The sequence below is a fragment of the Hippopotamus amphibius genome, chromosome 8 (genome assembly GCF_030028045.1).
Source record: "Hippopotamus amphibius kiboko isolate mHipAmp2 chromosome 8, mHipAmp2.hap2, whole genome shotgun sequence".
Taxonomy (NCBI): Eukaryota; Metazoa; Chordata; class Mammalia; order Artiodactyla; family Hippopotamidae; genus Hippopotamus; species Hippopotamus amphibius.
This window is the reverse complement of record NC_080193.1, coordinates 55,261,929-55,282,176: the sequence shown is the minus strand read 5'-3', so window position 1 is coordinate 55,282,176 and position 20,248 is coordinate 55,261,929. Positions and strand designations below refer to the sequence as shown.

General features: G+C 40.0%; 1 protein-coding gene across 1 annotated transcript in view; it reads right to left on the bottom strand.

Annotated features, from left to right (window-relative positions):
• The window catches only part of THSD7B (thrombospondin type 1 domain containing 7B), a 746,295-nt gene that overhangs the window by 348,936 nt on the left and 377,111 nt on the right, over nt 1-20,248 (bottom strand). The window contains exons 10-11 of the mRNA XM_057745884.1: nt 14,107-14,236; nt 9,354-9,457 (exon numbers count right to left, since the gene is read on the bottom strand). Coding sequence (XP_057601867.1) covers nt 9,354-9,457; nt 14,107-14,236 — 234 coding nt within the window. The remainder of the gene's footprint in view (nt 1-9,353; nt 9,458-14,106; nt 14,237-20,248) is intronic.

The window sequence follows — 20,248 nt, the reverse complement described above, 5'->3', positions numbered from 1 at the left end:
CATTGCAGTGGCTTCTCTTGTTGCAGAGCACGGGCTCTAGGCGCACGAGCTTCAGTAGTTGTGGCACATGGGCTCAATAGTTGTGGCCTGTGGGCTCTAGAGCGCAAGCTCAGTAGTTGTGGCACACAGGCTTAGTTGCTCCTCGACATGTGGGATCTTCCTGGAGCAGGGATCGAACCTCTGTCCCCTGCATTGGCAGGTGGATTCTTAACCACTGCACCACCTAGGAAGTTCCTATAATAGATATTTAATTCTCATTCCTCATGCATTTGGGTTAAAGATTGCTTTGTGTCCCACCATGTGAATCCTTCAAAAAACATGGTTGCCTAAAAAAACCACTTGCTTTGCAACTTTTCAATCTACAGTCAGCCCTTGGCGTATGAGAGGCTTTGGTTCTAGGAGCCCCATTCAGATACCAAAGTCCATGGATGCTCAAGTCCCTTATACAAAATGGCAGGGTACAATCGTCCCTCTGTATCCACTGGTTAAACCAATACCTAATCTGTGGATTCAACCAACCATGAATTGAAATTTTAACCGCAGTTGCTTGAATCCTTGAATATAAAACTCATGGAAATGGAGGGCTGCCTGTATATTTACTGAAAAATATCTGCATGTAAGTGGCCCCATGCAGTTCAAACCCATGCTGTTCAAAGGTCAACTATATTTAAATCCAGAGCAGAGGTCTGTCTGAGTTTGGATGCTCCTCTGTTAGTTTTTGGAGCCTCTCTAAAGTGGGGGCTCCTTCTCCTCTTGCTGCTACTAGAGGAATGCTGATGTTTCTGTTTCCTTTAGAAATGCAAATAAAAATATAAAAACATAGCCTCCTTCTGATACAATCCTAAAATGTCTCCTGGGCTAAACAGAAATGAATACCTTGACCTTAGTAACCTGAGAGCTGAGGGAAGCCAGGAGATTCACATCTATTTGAAGATACTGAATTCTGGTCCTGAACAAGAGAAGGATAATCCTATTACATTTACACAGTTTGCAATAGACTTTGAAATTCATATTAACATTCCTCAAGGGAAGATAGTTCTGTAACTAAGAGCCATGCAGTCAAAAGAGAAAATTATTGCTCCTAGTTTAGCAAATAACTTCATTCTTCGAACAACAACAAAAAAAACAGTACCCCCTTCCCATCCCCACTCCTCATTTCATCAGGGAAATACCTGCTGGTGATGTAGGTGGGGTGGAGGTGGACAGAGGAGTTACTTTGTGCTTTGCATTATAACTGATGTTAAAAACAGAGAGGCTGCCATGAGACAACATCTCTGAATCTTAGTTTACACTATGTTACTAAAGCATCAGGCCTTAGGTCACTTACCTCCTTTAATATTTATTTCTAATTTATTGCCAATATTTGAAAAACGTGCATATTTTTCCTGCAGCAACCATGAAAGCCACAAAGCTAATCCTAAAGCATGCAAAGGAAATGAAAAATACCTCTCAGAATTATTATTCACTTGTTCAAATACAATCTTTGCTATAAGTCCCACACTTTACTCTCTAAACGAATGCCTATGGTATTATAAAACCTACTTTTTGTTAAAATCTGAGGATGTTTTCACTTAGAGAGTTGCCCTACATTGTCAATTTCATTTCCACACTCTAACCTGATTTTTCTTTTGTTTTCACACTTTAAAAATTATATTTAGAAGACATTTTTTTAAGTTCCTTAAAATATTTATAATGAATCATTTTGGTATCAGGTGCTGATTAGTAAGATACATTAACAAAGAACATTACGTCTTCCAAATGGTTATTCTTATGTTGAAGTCAGAACTGAAGTTAGAAATTCCTCCAAGAATGATATTTGATACCAAGGATACGGGGGTCTGATCATTTTTTTCTATGTGATGAGTTCACAGTTATCAAAAATGAAAACATGCAAGTTATTGAAAATAGTGTTTCTCATTGCCTAGATTGGAAACCCTAGTATTTTGATTTGGGCTCGCAAGTGGTGTTATGCCCTCCCTTCTTGAAATAGATATGAAATATATCACCAAATGTCTTTGCCCATTTAAGAAACAGTTACATCTGTGGATGGAACTCTGGAGATAGCTAGAGTTACTCCGGATTCTCTCCTGGAAATGCCCACAGTTCATCGCGAATATAGCTCATTTTTCTTGAAACCTTGAAGCAAATGGAAAAAGTTACCTTTCCCCTCTCCCTCCCTCACCAAATATGGAGGTGACAGTGACTGTGTTTGTCTTTGACTATTGTTTAGTCATAGTTAAATCCTATATATGTGTTTTCCTCTCTGAATCCACTGAAATGACTTCTTGCTGTGATCTATGCAGATGAATATGACAGAAAATAAACTTGTGCAACTTTAAGGTTAAATGACTATGACTGACTCTATCTGGAGAATAAAAAGCCCAATCATCCAGAGATTTTCTCTGGAACTCTTAAAAGGATACTTGCAAGCTTAACTTCTTCCTATTTCTAACTCCCTGCCTTTTGAAAATAAAATTAATCCAAAACTTACTCCAAAAGTGAGTTACACTGCCCAATTTTTTTTTCTGGAAGAGCACCTTTTAAAGAGATCCCTTGATTAAGAGGTACAGACTGCCACCTATAAAATAAATACGTTATGGGGATGTAATGTACACACAGGGGATACAGTCAATAATGTCGTAACAACTTTGTATGGTGATGGATGGTAACTGGCTTATTGCTGTCATCATTTCATAGTGAATAAAAATATCAAATCACTGTTTTGTACACCTTAGACTAATACAGTATTGTATGTTAATTATAACTCAATTTAAAAAATAAAGAGATCCTTTGGATGAAAAGAAAACACACAGATTCCATTAAAACTGCTGTGGAAGAATACGCCTCTCATGGTGATAGAAACCAATTTAAGGAAGAACAAAAAGATGTGACAAAAGATTAGAGATCTGCCGCCTCTGGTTCCCATAAACATTGTTCGGTGAGAACAAACTGAAAAAGAATGCAGGTATTTCATGGACGTCAAGGATCTCTAAGGCAGCACAATTTCGATCTCCAGTACCTACTCTGTAACCATTACAGCATCATAGATGTCAAGCCTCTCTGCTATGATAGAGTATACCCACAAACTTCTGAAAGAGACGAAAGCACTACCCTAAAGAAAAATATGGGCAAGTCCATTAAACCAGCTTTAAAGTTGCCACCGTGAATAGCAAAATAAGAATCAGACCATATCATCCAGAGACAAATTCACTCCCCTTGTAACAATGCCAGCATTTTCACTTTTTCTTGTTTTAGCACTGATATTCTACCCTATGAAGGGCAGATACATCAAAGTATGTTGGAATATTTAAGTTTCTTCCCCTTATACTTTCATTTGCCATAGACACTGAGCTGTCATCCCTTCTTAATTCAGATAAAGCACAAGAAGCTGTGTAGAGAGAATATCCAGCTCTCCTTGAAGAAGGAGACAGCCAAGACAATGGAATTCAAATGCCCATTTCCTTGAAGATGATATACATGTTCAGTGACAGCTGCACTTCTATCTATCCTTCTATATTTTTTTTCTTTCTCCTTTTTATTGAGTAGAAAAGTACTACAGAAATGTATTCTTACTGCAAATCAATTAACCAGATCAGCAATATAAACACGAGATAAAACAAGAAGCACTTCTGTTTGGGGCAGTATAATGGCTTAGAAATCATAGAAGGCCTTTTTAGTGAGAAAGATTTTAAAAAATTGGATAAAATACATATCTTCTAAATGGATTGCTGGACTGGCCCAGAGGAAAGGAACCCATGAAGCACAAAATAGAGTAAATGCTTGGGATGTAAACCACCTTTATCCTCAGGGTTTCTATTCAATCTTGGAGACCCAAGTTTCCACTTTTGTGGCTTCAAGGCCTGTTAATGGAGAATCTCATAAAAGACCCCATAACAGAAGTGATGGCCACAAAGGCTGGCCCTCAGTGTAAGGGTGGACTGGACTGGTGGACTTGTTACTTGCCAAGTAACAAGTCTTGGCAAGACCACTGGAACACAATTTAGCACTGGGTGGTGAGGGGACCAAAATCTCTCATGAGAATTTATAATCCCAAGCTGGCCTGAATTTATGGTCCCTCTGTGATTTAAAAAATCCTGAAATAGAAATTTAAATGGAAAGTGTTTCCAGATTGCTCAGGCTTCCATGGGACTGTAGGGTGTAAAAACTGCCTGACCAACATGCCAAAGCAGGGGAGGAAGGGACTGAGGGTCTCCTAATTCCTTATGGACTTTCCTTTGATCCTCCTGACTTTGGTGCAGCCCCTCTTCTCCACCCCCGTCTGCCTGTTGTCCTAAGTCCATGACCTCTCTAGTTCTACATCTGCAGAGAATAAACCTCCAGGCTCCTACAAGAACAGGAAGAGGTGGGAGCCTCACTGTGTAGGGTGAAGGGCTGGCTGGGGAGAGTGCTAACTGCTCTTCAGTCAGGCTCTCAAAAGCCCTGATTTTTCTCCCATCCTCTACACGTGCACACATACACACACACACACACACATACATACACACACACACACACACACACACACACACACACACACACACACAGCCTTGCATACTTCCTTCTAGAAAGAAGGTGATGCCTTCCCAGAAGGTATCCAGGCCAAATCACCTTGTTTCTCTTCAGCCCCCAGACCTTCAACCCTGACAACACTTAGGTATGATCCTGCTCTACAAAGTACTTTGCCTATATCTCCAACCACTTTCTACATCATATATTATGACCGAGGTTACAGATGGCTCCTAATTTATTTGAAGGTGAGCTTATTTGTGTTTCTTGTTCTTTGGAACAATTTTATAAAGGGGATCTCCTTGAAGGTTACTTTTATGTTACTCTTTCATGTTTTCCTTGCTGGTTTTGAAATAATTTTAGAGAAAAGATGGGAGTAGAAATATCTTTGTTCCACTATCTTAAAATTGGAGACCCATCCTACTGCTTTAAAAAAGGGTAAATTTCCCAACAACTAAACACTAGACATTCTCTAATGGTGGAGTCTAATTTGGGGAAACCTCAGGTATCTATCTTGCCTACTTTAAAGGACCATCTTGCCACCAGATATAATCCATTTAAAATACTTCTAAGACAGATACAATAATTAACCACTAAAGGATAAATTTCTACATAATTTAGGAGCCATGTCTCTGTAGAATGTACCAAGTGGCTTTGCAATGAAAACAAGCCTTAGTGATCTCCAGTATCACAGAGCATCAAAGTCCAATTCATCATATAGAGTTAAGTAGTGCCTTGCACAAAGGTATCATTTTTAAAAGACTGTATTTATGTAGATTTTGCTGGTCTAGATATTTTACAATAACTTTGCAGCAGAAAGCAAGCACAAGCCTTGTAATAACAAGATTATATCATTACAACAATTTTCTGTTATATGGAAGTAAAATGATTTCGGGAAGTGGTCCCTTCTTGTAAATTACAGAGTCACTGTATAGCCTCCTAGCAGTCCTGAATCAAACTACCTTGCAAATCAAATTTACATCTGCAAATGTTCCCACAGGGATATCATTTCCATGGTATAACTATTATGGACTGAATTCTAACCCCTAAAATTCATATGCTAGAGCCCTGATCCCAAATATTAATGTACTCGGATAAAATAAAGACGGCCAGAAGCAGTCTGCTCTAATCTGGCAAGGCCAGCAATGTATTTTCACTGTCCTTCCTCAAGGGTCTAGCAATTTCTAGCCCTATTTCACATATTAGTTTGCAGAGATCTTAATCACTTTTCCTTCACCGAGATATCACACTGGCCCTTACACTGGTGACTTTATCCTGATTGGACCTAGTGAGCAAGAAGAAACAACTGCTGTAGATTCACTGGTAAGACATCTTCGTGTCAGATACTGGGGAAAAAATTTGAGAAAATTCAGTAGCCTTCAACCTCAGGGAAATGTCTAAAGGTCTCGTGGTGTGAGGCATGCTGAAATATCCCTTCTAAAGGAAAGACAGGTTGGTACATCGGGCCCCTCCTACAACCAAAACAAAGACATCACATCTATCGAGCCACTTCAGATACCAGTCCTCATTTGGGTGTGTGATTCCAGCCCATTTGTGAGGGGATCTGAAAAGCTGCTAGTTTTGAGTGGGGCCCAGAACAAGAAAAGGCTTTGTTAACAGGTCCAGGCTGCTCTGCCACTTGGGCCACAGGATCCAGCGGATCCAATGGTGCCTGAAGCATCCGCGGCAGATAGGGATGCTGTCTGGAGCCACTGGCAGGTTCCTCTATGTGAACTGCAGTTTAGGTCCTTAGGATTTTGGAACAGAGCCCTGGCATCCTCTGCAGATAGCTTCACTCCATCTGAGGAACAGCTTTTGGCAGGCTACTGGGCCTTAGCAGAGGCTGAATGCTGAACCAGGGGCCACCAGACTCACCACACAACCTGAGCTGCCCATTGTGAACCGGATATTATCTGACCCATTGAACCATAATGTAGGGCATACACAGCAGCATTCTATCATCAAATGGACGTGGTATATATGTGGTTGAACCCAAGTAGGCCCTGAAGGCACAATAAGTTAGGTGAAGAAGTGGCCCAACTGCCCATGGTCCCTGCCCCTGCTTCTCTCTTTTAGCCCGGATGTATGTCCTCATAGGGAGTTTCCTACAATCAGTTGACAGAAGAAGGGTAGACGTGGGCCTGGTTCCAGCTGGTTCTGCGTGATATGTGGGTGTAACTCCCCATGGGCAGCTGCAACACTACAGCCCCTTTCTGAGACATCCCTGAAATGCAGAGGGGAAGGGAAGCCTTCCCAGTGAACAGAACTTTCAGCAGTGTACCAGGCTGTTGGTTTTGCTTTGAAGGAGAAATGGCCAGATGTGTGGTTATGGACAGATCCCCAGGGGGTGGCCAGTGTTTTTGCTGGATGGCCAGGGACGTGGAAGGAACATGATTGGAAAATTGCTGACAAGGAAATTTAGGGAAGTGTTATGTGAACAGACCTCTCTGAATGGGCAAAAACTGAACATATTTGTGTCCCACGTGAATGCTCCCCAAAGAGTGACCTCAATTGAGGAGGATTTTAATAATCAAGAGGATAGGATGACCCATTCTGTGGACACCCGTCAGCCTCTGTCCTCAGCTATGCCTGCCGTTGCCCAGTGAGCTCATGCACAAAATCGCCATGGTGGTAGGACTGAGGGTTATTCATGGGCTCAGCATCATAGACTTCCATTCACCAGGGACCTCCTGGCTACAGCCACTCCTGAGCACCCAATCTGCCAGCCCAGGGACCAATGCTGTCTCCAGTACAGTGTCATCCCCCAAGGTGATCAGCCAGCTACACGTGACAGGTAGATCACATTGGACCACTGCCGTCATAGGAGGTGCAGTGTTCTGTTCGTACCAGAAAAGGTGCTTACTCAAATAGGATGAGGATTTGCCTGTCCTGCATGCAATGCTTCTGCCAAAACTACCTACTGCCAAATACACATTGTCACTTGCCATCTACCTCTACAAGGATTAGATCACTAGCCACTGCAGTGGCTGACCTTCAACACACCCTGAAAGGAGTTCAGGGTAGAAATCAGGAGGGAGGCACTCTGTGCTCTGGGAGAAACAGGCAGAACAGGCCTTCAGATAGATATTTTCAAGAGAAGATTTTATAAGCCCAAATTATTGCATCTTCTCCTATCTAGAAAAGCACTAAAATCATTAGCCTCAGCCAAAATGTGTGCTTTGCTGCATGTAACCCCCTTCACTAAAAGCACATATATAATGCTGACGTCCCTCACGAGCTCTTTGAAGCAGTGCCTCCGAGCTGTCTGAGAGGTTATCTCCCAGCCTACAGTCCTCATTTTGCCCCAAATAAAACTTAACTCACAACACTCATGTTGTGCTTTTTTTTCCCCAGTGGACACTGCCATTCATGGACTTACATGATGCCCTGTCTGTAGTCATGATAGTCCATGCAACATTGCATCTGATCAAGGAACTCACTTCACAGAGAATGAGGTGTGGCAGTGGGCTCAAGTTCGTTGAATTCACTGGTCTTACCATGTTCCCCACCATCCTGAAGCAGTTGGACTGATACAATGGTGAAAAGGTCTTTTGAACACTCCTTTACGGTACCAGTTAGGTGTCAGAGCTGGGGAAAAGTTTCCCAGAAGCATCCAATATGTGGTGTTTTTTTCTCTCATAGCCAGGATTCACAGGTTCAGAGGTCAAGGGGTGGGAATGAGAATGGCACAACTCACTACTACCCCTAGTGATCCACTAATAGAATGTTTGCTTCCTGTTCCTCTGCAATCGGATGCACTGCTACCCTATAGGTCTTATTTCCAAAGGGACGAATGCTTCCACTAAAAACACAGCAATGATTCCATTGAACTGGATGTTAAAACTGCCAGCCACCCACACTGGGCTTCTTACGCCTCTGAATTAACAAAGAAGGGAGTTACTGCGCTGGCTGGGATAACTGATCCTGACTAATACAAGAATCTATCCAACAGGAAGAGAAACAACTGTCAATATGCCTTTTAGTTGAATGATGAGAACAGTGATATGTAGTTGGTCCTACAAGGCCTGATTTTGCTACACACATCCCTTTAGTAACAGAGTGGTCAGATTTTTAAGAATAAAGCACTTCTTCTCATTCCACATTTTGGTCTGAGTGTTCCCTGGTTGCAAACTGTCTTTTTGGTGTGTGCACAGTAAACTTTTACTAATTAAAAAGTAATAATAAATAAAATGGAAAAAAAAAGAATAAAGCACTTCTTATCAAGCCCCATATCACTGGCATCTGGATTATGAATGAAACAGAACCGTGTGCAATCTGATGAGTTTCTGAGTGCTTTTCAGAGAGTTCAGTATGCCACACCTTCTAGACATTGATGATAAAATGCACTTTTACTCAGATCCAGAAGCCTAATCACATCTTCCAAAAATTTTAATAGTTCCTTTCTATGTATATTACATATAAAACATACACTATGTATATAACAATCAGATTTAAGTCATGATTATTATAATTAGTTAATTCATGCAACAAATATTTAATGAGCACCAAAAAAGTACAATATATACTATTGGGTCCAATCTTGACACATCCTTCATTCCTTAACTAATATCCAACATGCAGCTGGACCATCAGCACTGGGGTATACTAATGGCTGAGAACAGATACTTGCTTACACTGCATTAGTCCTTAGGTGCACTAGCTGGTTATGGTTAAAAGATAGCCTAATATCAGCATTAACTAATGCTTAACTTAAACACTAATAAATATAAATAATCCAATCCAATAAGATCACAACTTACTCAAATATAAAAATAGGCAACAGTTTATAAGAGCAACATAATTTTGAATTACATTTGAATAGGAAAACTGTTGTAAAATTCCCTTACCTCTTGTTTGCACCCCCTTTCCGCAGGCTTCACTGGTGCCCATTATCCCCTGCTTCACAGACTCTGGCACTAAAATACAGGGGCCCCATTTCTGTGGCCTCCACCTGTCACGACAAAGAACAGCAGACTAGAAATTTCACCATGACAAACATACAAAAGAAATACTTGAAACAGATGAATTTGAAATCCAAAAGCATAAAGGTAATAATTCAATAAAAATAGATTTGAAACCAATGTCCTAAAAGAGAGCCCTGGCACACACTAGTGATGGCAACAGCCCCTCTGCCACAGGTCCATGGTTAATGCAGTAATTCCAATTTTTAAAATGTGAACATTTTTGCACATAAACCTTAGTTGATATAGCAAAGTGGCCATAAAAAGCATTAGAAGCATAGATGAAATCTATAAGGCTTAGTATGAACTAAAAATTGTTTAAAGAAAAACAATAAAAGCAAATAAAAGAGAGAAAATCCCTGTGTCCTATTGGAGCATTAGAGAATCAAGGTTTGAACATCTGAAAATCTGGGGTACAAGCCTTCACCCTTGATCTTCTGCCTCAAATTTTTTACAAGGTGTTTCCTAGCACTTTGGGGTACCTCAAATGTCTCAATAGGTTATAGAGGAAAAGGGAGGTGGGGGGCCCTGGGGACCTATCTTACGTGATAGTTCATCTCAGGGAAGAGGAATGGATCTGTCTCTGAAGCAAGACCAATATGTCTTCTCCATAGAGAAAACAGTGTCTAAGGAATCCTTCTGGCTTTCCAGTGTGTGTGTGTGTGTGTTTTAAGGTGAACAAAACTCTACTTTTATGACCCACAGGACAGACTATGACTTGAGCCCTTAAACCTGTGTCTTCAGAATGTTCCAGAAAACCCAAACCCTAAATGTAACCACAAATTCTGTTCTTTCACTAAATATGTTTTTACACCTTTTCACATGGGCCAACACCTCTGATAAGAGATGCAACTTCAAGAAATGAAACAGAAACATGAAGTAAAACACTATTGCTCAGATTTGCAAGATGAAAAACTTGAGAGATCTGTTGCACATCAATGTGTATGCAATTAACATTACTATATTGTATACTTTAAAATGGTTAAGATGGCAATCTCTGCTCTACTGCAAAGTGACTCAGTTTTACACATATATACATTCTTTTTAATATTCTTTTCCATTATGGGTTGGCACAACATTGTAAATCAACTATACTTCAATAAAAACAGTTAATTTAACCAAAAAAAAATGGTGAAGGTGGTAAATTTGATGTTATGTGATTTTTTCTCAATGAAAAAGAAGTCTCAGCAAAAGAAAAATATAATGTATAGGAGAACATGAAACAGACTTTCTTTGCTCAGGAAAAGTCACCTTAAAGGACCCTCTTAGTTACGTGAACGTACATTCATATAGCACGTGGAGAGCACTTAACACAGCCCACCATTAATCTCCGCACTTACCACCACCTCTCCCCATCTAGAGTAAGTGAGTCTCAGGTTTCTTGAATGACTGGAGGTAAGTGAGGCAGTGGTGGTGATAAGGGATGCAGACCATCTTGCAGAATCAAGCAAAGTACATTAAAATATAAAAGTAAAAAATACATATTGATCTCATTCAATTGGGCTCCATAAATGAGAGTTACTGAAGAGCTTGGGGAGAATTCAGGGAAAAGCTAAATACAAAAACCTGCCACATTTAAAGAAATCACCTACTTTAAGTAGTTAGAAATTTACTTTTTTTTTTTTAGCTCTTTATTGGAATATAATTGCCTTACACTGTTGTGCCAGTTTTTGCTGTACAACAAAGTGACTCAGCTGTATCCATACATATATCCCCATATCCCCTCCCTCCCACGACTCCTTCCCACCCAGAAATTTACTTTGTAGATGCATAGACTCATTGAGTGTAATTCCAAAACACAAAAACTGCAACAGAAAGGGGGTTTAAGTCTAGCTTTTCAACTAGGATATGTCATTCACTCAGATCCCTCATGTTCATAAAAGACTTTCTAAAGTGAGACCGAGGAATTCAGTCTAGCTTAGCACGCTAAACAGAAGGAAGAAATGTCCAGGGCTCTCTTGTTAGACTCTTAGTTTCAGAAGGATAAGCCTGGGCTCAGAGAGGTTAAGTGACATGGCGCACACGTCAGGGCAGGTCAGCACTCAGTCCTAAATCCCTAGATGCTCAGCCACAGACATTTGGTGACACCCCACTGCCAGTTCTATACCGGGACACATCACCCATGCTATCTTCCCTTTTGCTTATGTTGTCGGCCACCCAAAAATATGCCTCAATTACATATTGATTATTTTGAATTAAAGTTATTTAAAAAATGTCCAATGCAAGAGGGGCACTCTGACCCTCCCTTCTAACTCTCTGAAATCAGGAAACAAATCTCTTCTGTGAAAGGTGCCCTCCCCGTATCTGGAGGTAGAAGGACACCCTTATCACCAGAAGCAGGGAATTCAGGGCTATATAAACAAAACTTGTTACTTTTTAAATTTACTACCCCACTCCAAACTCTGTTTAGATTTTTCACAGATTGAACACCCAAAACCTACATTTCTTCGCCCTTTCAATTCTTCACTAATTTATTGCTTCTTTATCTAAAAAGTATAAAAGCTGCCTGCTTTGGCCACTTCTTAGGTCCAATTTCTATGGGACCTCCATGCACATGAATTAAAATGTTTCATTTTCTCCTGCTAATTTGTCTCATGTCAATTTTATTATTAATCCAGCCACAAAACTCAAGAAGCACAGAGGGGGAAATTCCTCCTCCCCAACACTTACTGACTTAACATGATGGGAAATGCTCAAACTTACAGAAAAATTTCTATAGACATTTTGATTCCGTGTTAATCCAGTAAACACGTGAATGTCTCACCTTAATGGAGTAAAAAAGAATCAAAAGAAAATGATAAAGGTCTATATTAACTTGCCTCCCTAACAAACCAATGAGGGGAAAGCAAAACCTAAATTGGAACCATACTGCTCAAAATTCAAGGATGTTTGACTAAGGGGCAAAGACTCATGCTGATAACTTGGGCACGTGAAACGACGCATCAGGAGATACGATGCAGTCACCCTATCCATGTACAGTGGAACTGATGTCTGGGGAAAATGGCAGGAGGTCACTGTGGAAACTAGCTCAAACATGAGTGACTAAACCGAAGTGCAACACAAGAGTAAAGAGAGTGGACAATAGGAAGGCGAGCCCACTAACTGTTTCCAGGATTTTCTCTGATTATAATCGCACGGGATTCATAAAAAGTCTCATAATATTTGATTTGGCTAATTTTTTCAATTGGCTACTTTCCCTGAGAGCTCTTTAGCGGAGCTCAGAAGTTTCAGTATTTATACGTGGCACCAAAGCAGGGATACTGTCAGTGTTCCCACAACGGCCCTTTCTGATGACGTGCAGAGACTGGTCGTCTGGGGCTGTTCCAGTGTTTACTCACATCCTCCCCAGACTGGTCACCGGACAGAAACAACGGGAGGAAAGAAAGACGAAATTGATCATAATGTGGACTTCTTCAATGACATGCTAAACTTTAACTAGCGGGAGGTCTGCTTAAAAAAACAAAACAAGGGGAATTCCCCGGTGGTCCAGGGGTCAAGGCTCCGCGCTCTCACTGCCAGAGGCCTGGGTTCAATCCCTGGTCCAGGAACTGGGATCCCACAAGCCACGTGGCACGGCCAAAACAAAAACATATTTTTTTCTGAATAAATTAGCCGTTGAATCCCATAGCTTTCAGATATAGTTTCTCAAATAATCAGGAGAAACAATGGACATTTTTGCTAAAGGCATTTTGAAGTGTGCTGATAACACAATTTTTAAGACCATGGTCTTGTTTTCACAAATAAGTAAAACCCAACAGTGACTGAATTTAATCCAGAAGTACTTTAAAGCAGTGTCTCAATCCAGTGTTAAAAGAATGGAAGTTTATTTCTAAACATACAAACCTCAAGTATTGTTTTTACAAATCATAATCACCAACTTGCCAAAAAGGCACATATAGGTAAAATATAGAGTTTAAGAAGTTACTCATTTTCTTTTTCCAAAAACAAAAATTTATCCATAGGTTAAACTTTTTTCCTGAGATTCCTTAAAATGTGTATATGACAAAAACTGAGAAGCAAAACCATTTTTGAACTAACATAATTATTAAAGTACACATTTGTTCTTAGCTCTTGATTATAGGCTTTAGGATGAGAACAGCAGAATGAGGTGAGGTAAGGGGTGTGTGTGTCTGTCTGTGTGTGTGTCCAAGTAAGGACCTTGTCCTGAATCTCTCTGGATCCTGATGCTGAAAACTGATTACCTGAGTGGCAGAACTCCAACAGCTCAGTTGCAATGAAAACGCGGTTGTTTCTCTTCTTCCTGTTATTTAGACTTTCATATTCTTTACTCTTTCAAAATATATTGTTTTATAACAAAGGGAGCCCAACTCGAGGATGGAAGATGCCTTAGAGGACTGAGGTGGGGGGGGAGGGACTCGAGGGGGGGGGGGAGTCAAGGAAGGGAGGGAATACGGGGATATGTGTATAAAAACAGATGATTGAACCTGGTGTACCCCCCCAAAAAAAAATATACTCCAGATAAGAGGGGAAAACATTTGAGATATTTTAAGATAATCAATGCTACCTCTTTGTATTTCTCATTACAAGTATTTCATATAATAGCCATATATGATAGGAAAGAAAATAGGTCATGACTTTTTCTAATGTCTAATGATCATTTAAAAAAGTAATTAATTACCGATACATGGGGCACAATGACACATCTTCACATTCTCGCTCTTCAAATAAGGTATCTGGGCATTCTTGGCCTCCGTTGGCTGCTTCTTGGATGATAATCCTATATCGAGACTGTTTTATTGTGGCATTTCCTGAAGTAAAGGAAAAATAAAATAAGAGTGCCCTTTTATGTGGATGCTGAGAAAAGTCTGGGGTTAGGGAGCAATTGAAAAAAGAAAAAAAAAAGAGAGAAGAAATAAGAACCTGTGGAAAGACTACTTGGGAAATGAGAATAACAAGCAAAGATCAGGGTCTAATGTGCAACCTTAGTTCTATGAGAAAGACACATCACACTTAATAATTGTGATTTCGAATCTATATGTTCTAATAGGTGAAGATTGTTTTCCACTGTCTTAATATATTTTAAATTAATCAGAATCTACGAGTATATTACGTTCAGCATAAAAGTTCCATAGCATAATCTGAGAAGCTCCAGAAGTGCTCTTTGATCTCAAAATAACAGCTCAGGGGGCTAATGTTTTACTATTAGCAATTCTCTCCCTCCAGTGGGGCACTTCCTTCTTAAGGCCTCTTTTTACTACACAAACACTCTTCACTCTTATTAAAATTAATACTTTAGTATCATATTTATGGGTATTAGTTTATTAGATTTCTTATTCCTCATAACCTGAGGTAATATGTGTATAACTGGAATTTAGAGAAGGGGCACTAAAATTATGACAGAACAAAACACTGCCTTCCTGGTGATTTTGCGGAGCCGCAAAAGTGGTAATAGGCACCTTGATAAAAAGACAGCTGGTTTTCACTTTAATGAGCGGGGGCATTCATTTCATAATCTTTAGATGCCTTCTGAATCAGCAACAACTACCAAAATCAATGATGGTGCTTAGCAACTATTTCAGTTACCATGTGTAAGATATTGCATTCGATATGCAAATACAAATTCTTGAACTTACAATTAAACAGAAACAAAAGGGGGCAGATAGATACACAACTAGTTATGAGACATTGTAAAGAGCTTCAAACAGTGATATAGTGTTTGGAGAATATAGAAGAAAATGTAATCATTTTTAACTCTGGAAATCAAAGATAGCTCCTTGGAGAAGGCAGATTTTATGCTGGCACTTGAGCACTAAATAGAAAAAAAAATTTTCTTTCAGAAAGAGAAAGACAAATACCATATGATTTCACTTTATGTGGAATCTAAAATATGACACAAATGAACTTTTATGAAACAGAAACAGACTCACAGACATAGAGAACAGATTTGTGGTTACTAAGGGAGGGAGGTTGGGGGAGGGAAGGATTGGGAGTTTGGGATTAGCAGATGTAAACTATTATATATAGAATGGATAAAACAACGAGGTCCTACTGTATAGCACAGGCAGCTATATTCAATATCCTGTGATAAACCATAAGGGAAAAATATATTAAAAAAGAATGTGTATGTATGTATAACAGAATAACTTTGCTGTGCAGGAGAAATGCACACAACTACATTTCAATTGAAAAAAAGAAAAAAAAGTTTTTAAAGGCTGAAGCCATTTCAGGTCAAGGAAAGACTTTGAGAAGAGGCACTGAGATGTGAGGGTGCGTGGACTTTACAGAGAAGGACACATAATTGCATTCAGGAGGAAGGGGTGGATGTGTGTGTGTGTGTAAGGTGTGTGTGTGTGTGTGTGTAAGGCTTGTGCGCCTGCACTGCTAGGGGCTGGGGGAGGAGCCCAGAGAGGGTTATAAAGAATGGAGAGAAGGGGACGCGTAGGAGAAAAGTGAAATACTTTTTAGGTTTAAGATAGATAATGGATATAACCATACAAAGAAGAAAATTTCTAGAAAGCCAGTACACTACGTGGAGTGAGACAAAAGGACAAAAAAGGAGCTTTTATTAAAATTATATATTCACATGGTTTCTAAAAAATCGTAGCACAAAAAGACTCAACTGTAGTGAAAAGCAACTGATCTACAATCTATTCCCTGTTCTCCTCCTCCCACAATTCTGAACTCTTTCTGTATTTAGTTCTTCTGTGGTTACCTCCAAATCTATACATAATATGCTCACGTCATCACTTCTTGTTTTATTAACTTGAGACAGCATCTACTGACCTTCTGCTATAATTGATGAGTATTTACTTTGTACCACCTTTCAGTGTTTTATAATTGCATCACTATTTTTATGCCTCTCCTGGTTACTTAAAGACTTTAAATAGCCTCTATTTTTTTCCACCTCACTCCTCACTCCTGTCCTCCATCAGATCAGCCACCACAGTTCTAAAGAGTCTTCCTGGGTAGACAAGCTTCCTTGTCTATTGCCACCCACTTCCTGCTAAGTTAGGTCCTGGCTTCCTGTGCTGCGTCATCAGTTTCCCTGCTCTTCAGTCTTTGTCCACTGAATCTTTCATAAATGAGTTTAGACTTCTCACCCACTGGTGGTCTTCTCTTTTTGTTTTTGACAAGGAATTGGGACTTTTAAAATTCATTTCTACCACTTAATGAGATTATGAGAAGGGGAGACCCACACACTTGTACATTTCATCATCTTGAACTGAGTTAAGGAGATGTATGGGGTCGTTTCCAGCTACTCCCTTTTTTTGCTCTTCTATCACCTGCTTTGTACCCAGAGATCTAACCACAGAAGGTATGTATTAGCGGCCACCTTGTCCAATGGCTTCTGGTTGGCTTTGGCCAAAGGTGGTTTGGGGCACACAATGGAAGGGAAAACTTGACAAGAGAAGAGAGAGAGAGAGAGATCAGGGTATTTATTCCACCAGATTTCATCCTCTAAATCACCTCAAAGTTGGTTCCCTTGGTCCCCAAAGCCACAGTTCCTATGCAGGGGTGCTCTCCTGCAGCTACCTTCTCTGAGTTCTTCTAACTGCTCCTACCTGCATCCACTTTCAGGCTCCACCTGTCCCTAGCCAGGCACTGTTATTTTACATAAACTGTGGCCTCTCCTATGTAAACAGTTCCTTTATTAGATTTTCTCCCATGTGAACAAGCCACCTGTTTCCTGCCAGGACATGCTTATAAAGTCAAAGGAGAATTGCTACTATTGGACAGACAGGAATGGTATAATTGGCCCCTTTTTAATGTAGTTAGGCCCAGTGAGGAGTATGGAAAAAGGAGGTTAAGAAGAAAAAGAAAGTGTAATTAAAATAGTTCTGCATAATAATATACAAGCTATCTTCATTTGGGTGGGGACAATCTGGATAAGTAATTGTGCCTTCAGGAAAAAGTCTCTTCCCCCCCTCTCAATTAATTCCAGTCACATTGTACTGACTCTAATAATTATTGTTTACCCTTAGGATGTGTACATGAATGTGGGTTTGTGTGTGTGTGTGTGTATTTTGTCCAAGTGTTATCTTAGGAGTCCAGAAATAAAGATTGAAGACAAAAGGAAAAATTGAGGTGTTGACTTTACCCCATATTGAGAGAGAACGTAGATCTATGCCTCTCCCTTCCCAGGGTGCGCACACACACACACACACACAGTGCACACTCACACATAGAGGTACTCTGCTTTATGGTGTAATTCCAGGTCAAATAACTCAAAGTTTTGGAAAAACAGCTGCATTGATTATCACGTCCTAATAGATGGTCAGGTGAAGGTTGAGAAGGATGGATTCTATGGGCAAAACAAACTTTTAGAAGTGAGGTCAGGTTTTTTAGAGAGAAAACTGATTGGCACTGTACAGAACTTAAGAAACGTTTATATATCTTTGAAGAGAGAGAAAGAAACAAGGGAAGATGCTGAAGGAGGGAAGCACCACCAGTACCTGGGAGACACCTGTTAAGAGTTTCTCTTTCTTTTTTTTAACGTTTTCTTATGTGGTATAAGTCATATAATATAAACCATACTATTTTAACCATATTTAACTGTACAGTTCAGTGACACTAAGTACGTTCATATTGTTGTGCAACTCTCTCCATCATCCATCTCCTGAATTTTTCACCTTCCTAAACAGAAACTTGGTCCCCATTAAACACTAACCCCCCTTTCCACCTCCCCATCCCCTGGCCCCTGGCATCTACCACTGTAACTTCCGACTCTATTAATTTGACTATTAAGAGTTTCTCTTTCTAAGTGGACATGTGTGTGTTTCTTTTTCCTGGAACACTGGAATGGCTATATTTAGCATTTAGTTTTAAAGGAACTGTCCTCTCCCTATGATGTAAAGTGCCTCAAATTATGACCAAACCTATAGCAGAGTGGGTTACACAGAACAGACATGGATTAGCGGGTGTCATGGGAAACTCAAAGACAGGCAGAATCTACACTTGGGATGAAGTAGCCAATAGTCTTCTCATACCTGTATTTTTATTTTTTAATTTTTTGGCCGTGCTGAGAGGCATGTGGGATCTTAGTTCCCAGACCAGGGATCAAACCCATGCCCCACCGCTCCCCCCCGCCGCCGGCATTGCAACAGCAGATTCTTAACCACTAGGGGAGTCCAATAGCACCACCAGGGAAGTCCCTTCTCACACCTGTATTTTGAAGCCAGCGTGAGGGCAGCAGTTTTGTATCAAAGCAGGACAGTCATTCCAAAAATCTGAGAGTTAAGTAGCAAAAAAAATAAGTGGATGTCCCTGCCAGCACCCAGCCTCACATCTGAAGCTGACAAGAGAGGGTGAGCAAAAGGCCAAGTAAAAGCACTCAGGAAACAATGTCAAACAAAGTTTCCCTTTCCTTTGAATATGCAAGAAGAAAATGACTTCTGGGAAGTAATGCAGAGGGGCAAAGACGGGGGCTTTGCAGGTGGAAAACATTTGTATGACACATGTATCTAAAAAGTATTAGAAATTTCCAGGAATTGTCACCTTAATCTATATCAGATCCACTCTAGGGCATTTACCACATACTGTCTCATGTTATTATCACAGCACTTTATGAGATTGGTGTTATTACTATTGTTCTTATTATTAGCATTATTATTGTGGCTACACCCATTTAGCAGGTATGAAAATGGAGGGTAGAAGGGATGAAGAATTTCCACCAAATTACCCACCTAGGATTAAAGCAGCAGGTAAATAGACACCAAAACCCATGATTTTTCTGTAAAAGAGACTTTATAGTAAGATGAAGAGAAAGAAAGGGGCATTTCACATCACAGGTTCTCTGTTATTCCCAAGGGGATACCCCTTCTTTTCTAATCAATTCTTCAACAGTATCCGGTTGGCAGAAGGCTTCAAGTATCAATAAAAGCAATGTGTGTAGGGCTTTGTGAGCGATGCTTTCAACCTCATTAGGTCTACGAAAAATAATAAATTAAAGTGCCTGTTCACAAACATAAACAACCGCTCAAGCATAATAATGGCTAATAACTAGTCCACATTCAATTTTAATTTATGCATATTTTATCATTAATAAGTCATCAGGCATAATTAAACTTGTTATTAATTATAGTCAAACAAAGTAACATTTAGAAAAGACAGCAACTTAAAGATCAAGAGCCATATGTCATATAAGAATTACATGAGTAGGTTATAAACATTGAGGGATATTTATAGATTCCCTGTGAAGTCTTTCCCAGAAAGATGGTAGCCAAGGTGGAGGAAATAGTGCATAAAGAATACCTCTGGGCGATTCACAGCCAGGTAAGTTGGAACACATTACACTGAATTGAAGAGTCATGGGTGTTGAGCTCTGATACCAAGGTTATTCAATCAATAATTGAAGTAAAGAAATGAAGCCCTAAATTTCCAGTGGATTTGAAATGTGAGGGTAGGGAACAAGTAGAGCACAGAGAGCATAAGCACTGGCTGACAGGCAGGAAGGGTTGGAGATGCCCCTAAAGGCAAGAGGATGTGCAAAGTAGATACAGAATTGATAGGTATCAGCAAACCACGGAAGTTATTCCGACACCAATATGTAGAATTCTGATGGCATGTTTATAAAAAATGACCTCTCTGGCTTTCCCTTCTTTCTCAGTTGTCTCAGTTACTAATAAGTCTAATGGATTTCAGCAACGCATTCTGCCTCTAGGCACCAATACCCTTCCAGGCTGATCGCCTTGTAAGTCTTGATTCCCACCTGGTGCTCTCTTTCCTCCTCCCCACTTACACGTGCAGTTCACCACTAAACAGACAAAACCAAAATTCTGTTGATCATCCCTCTCTAATCAATCGATCTTGAAGCCAAAGGA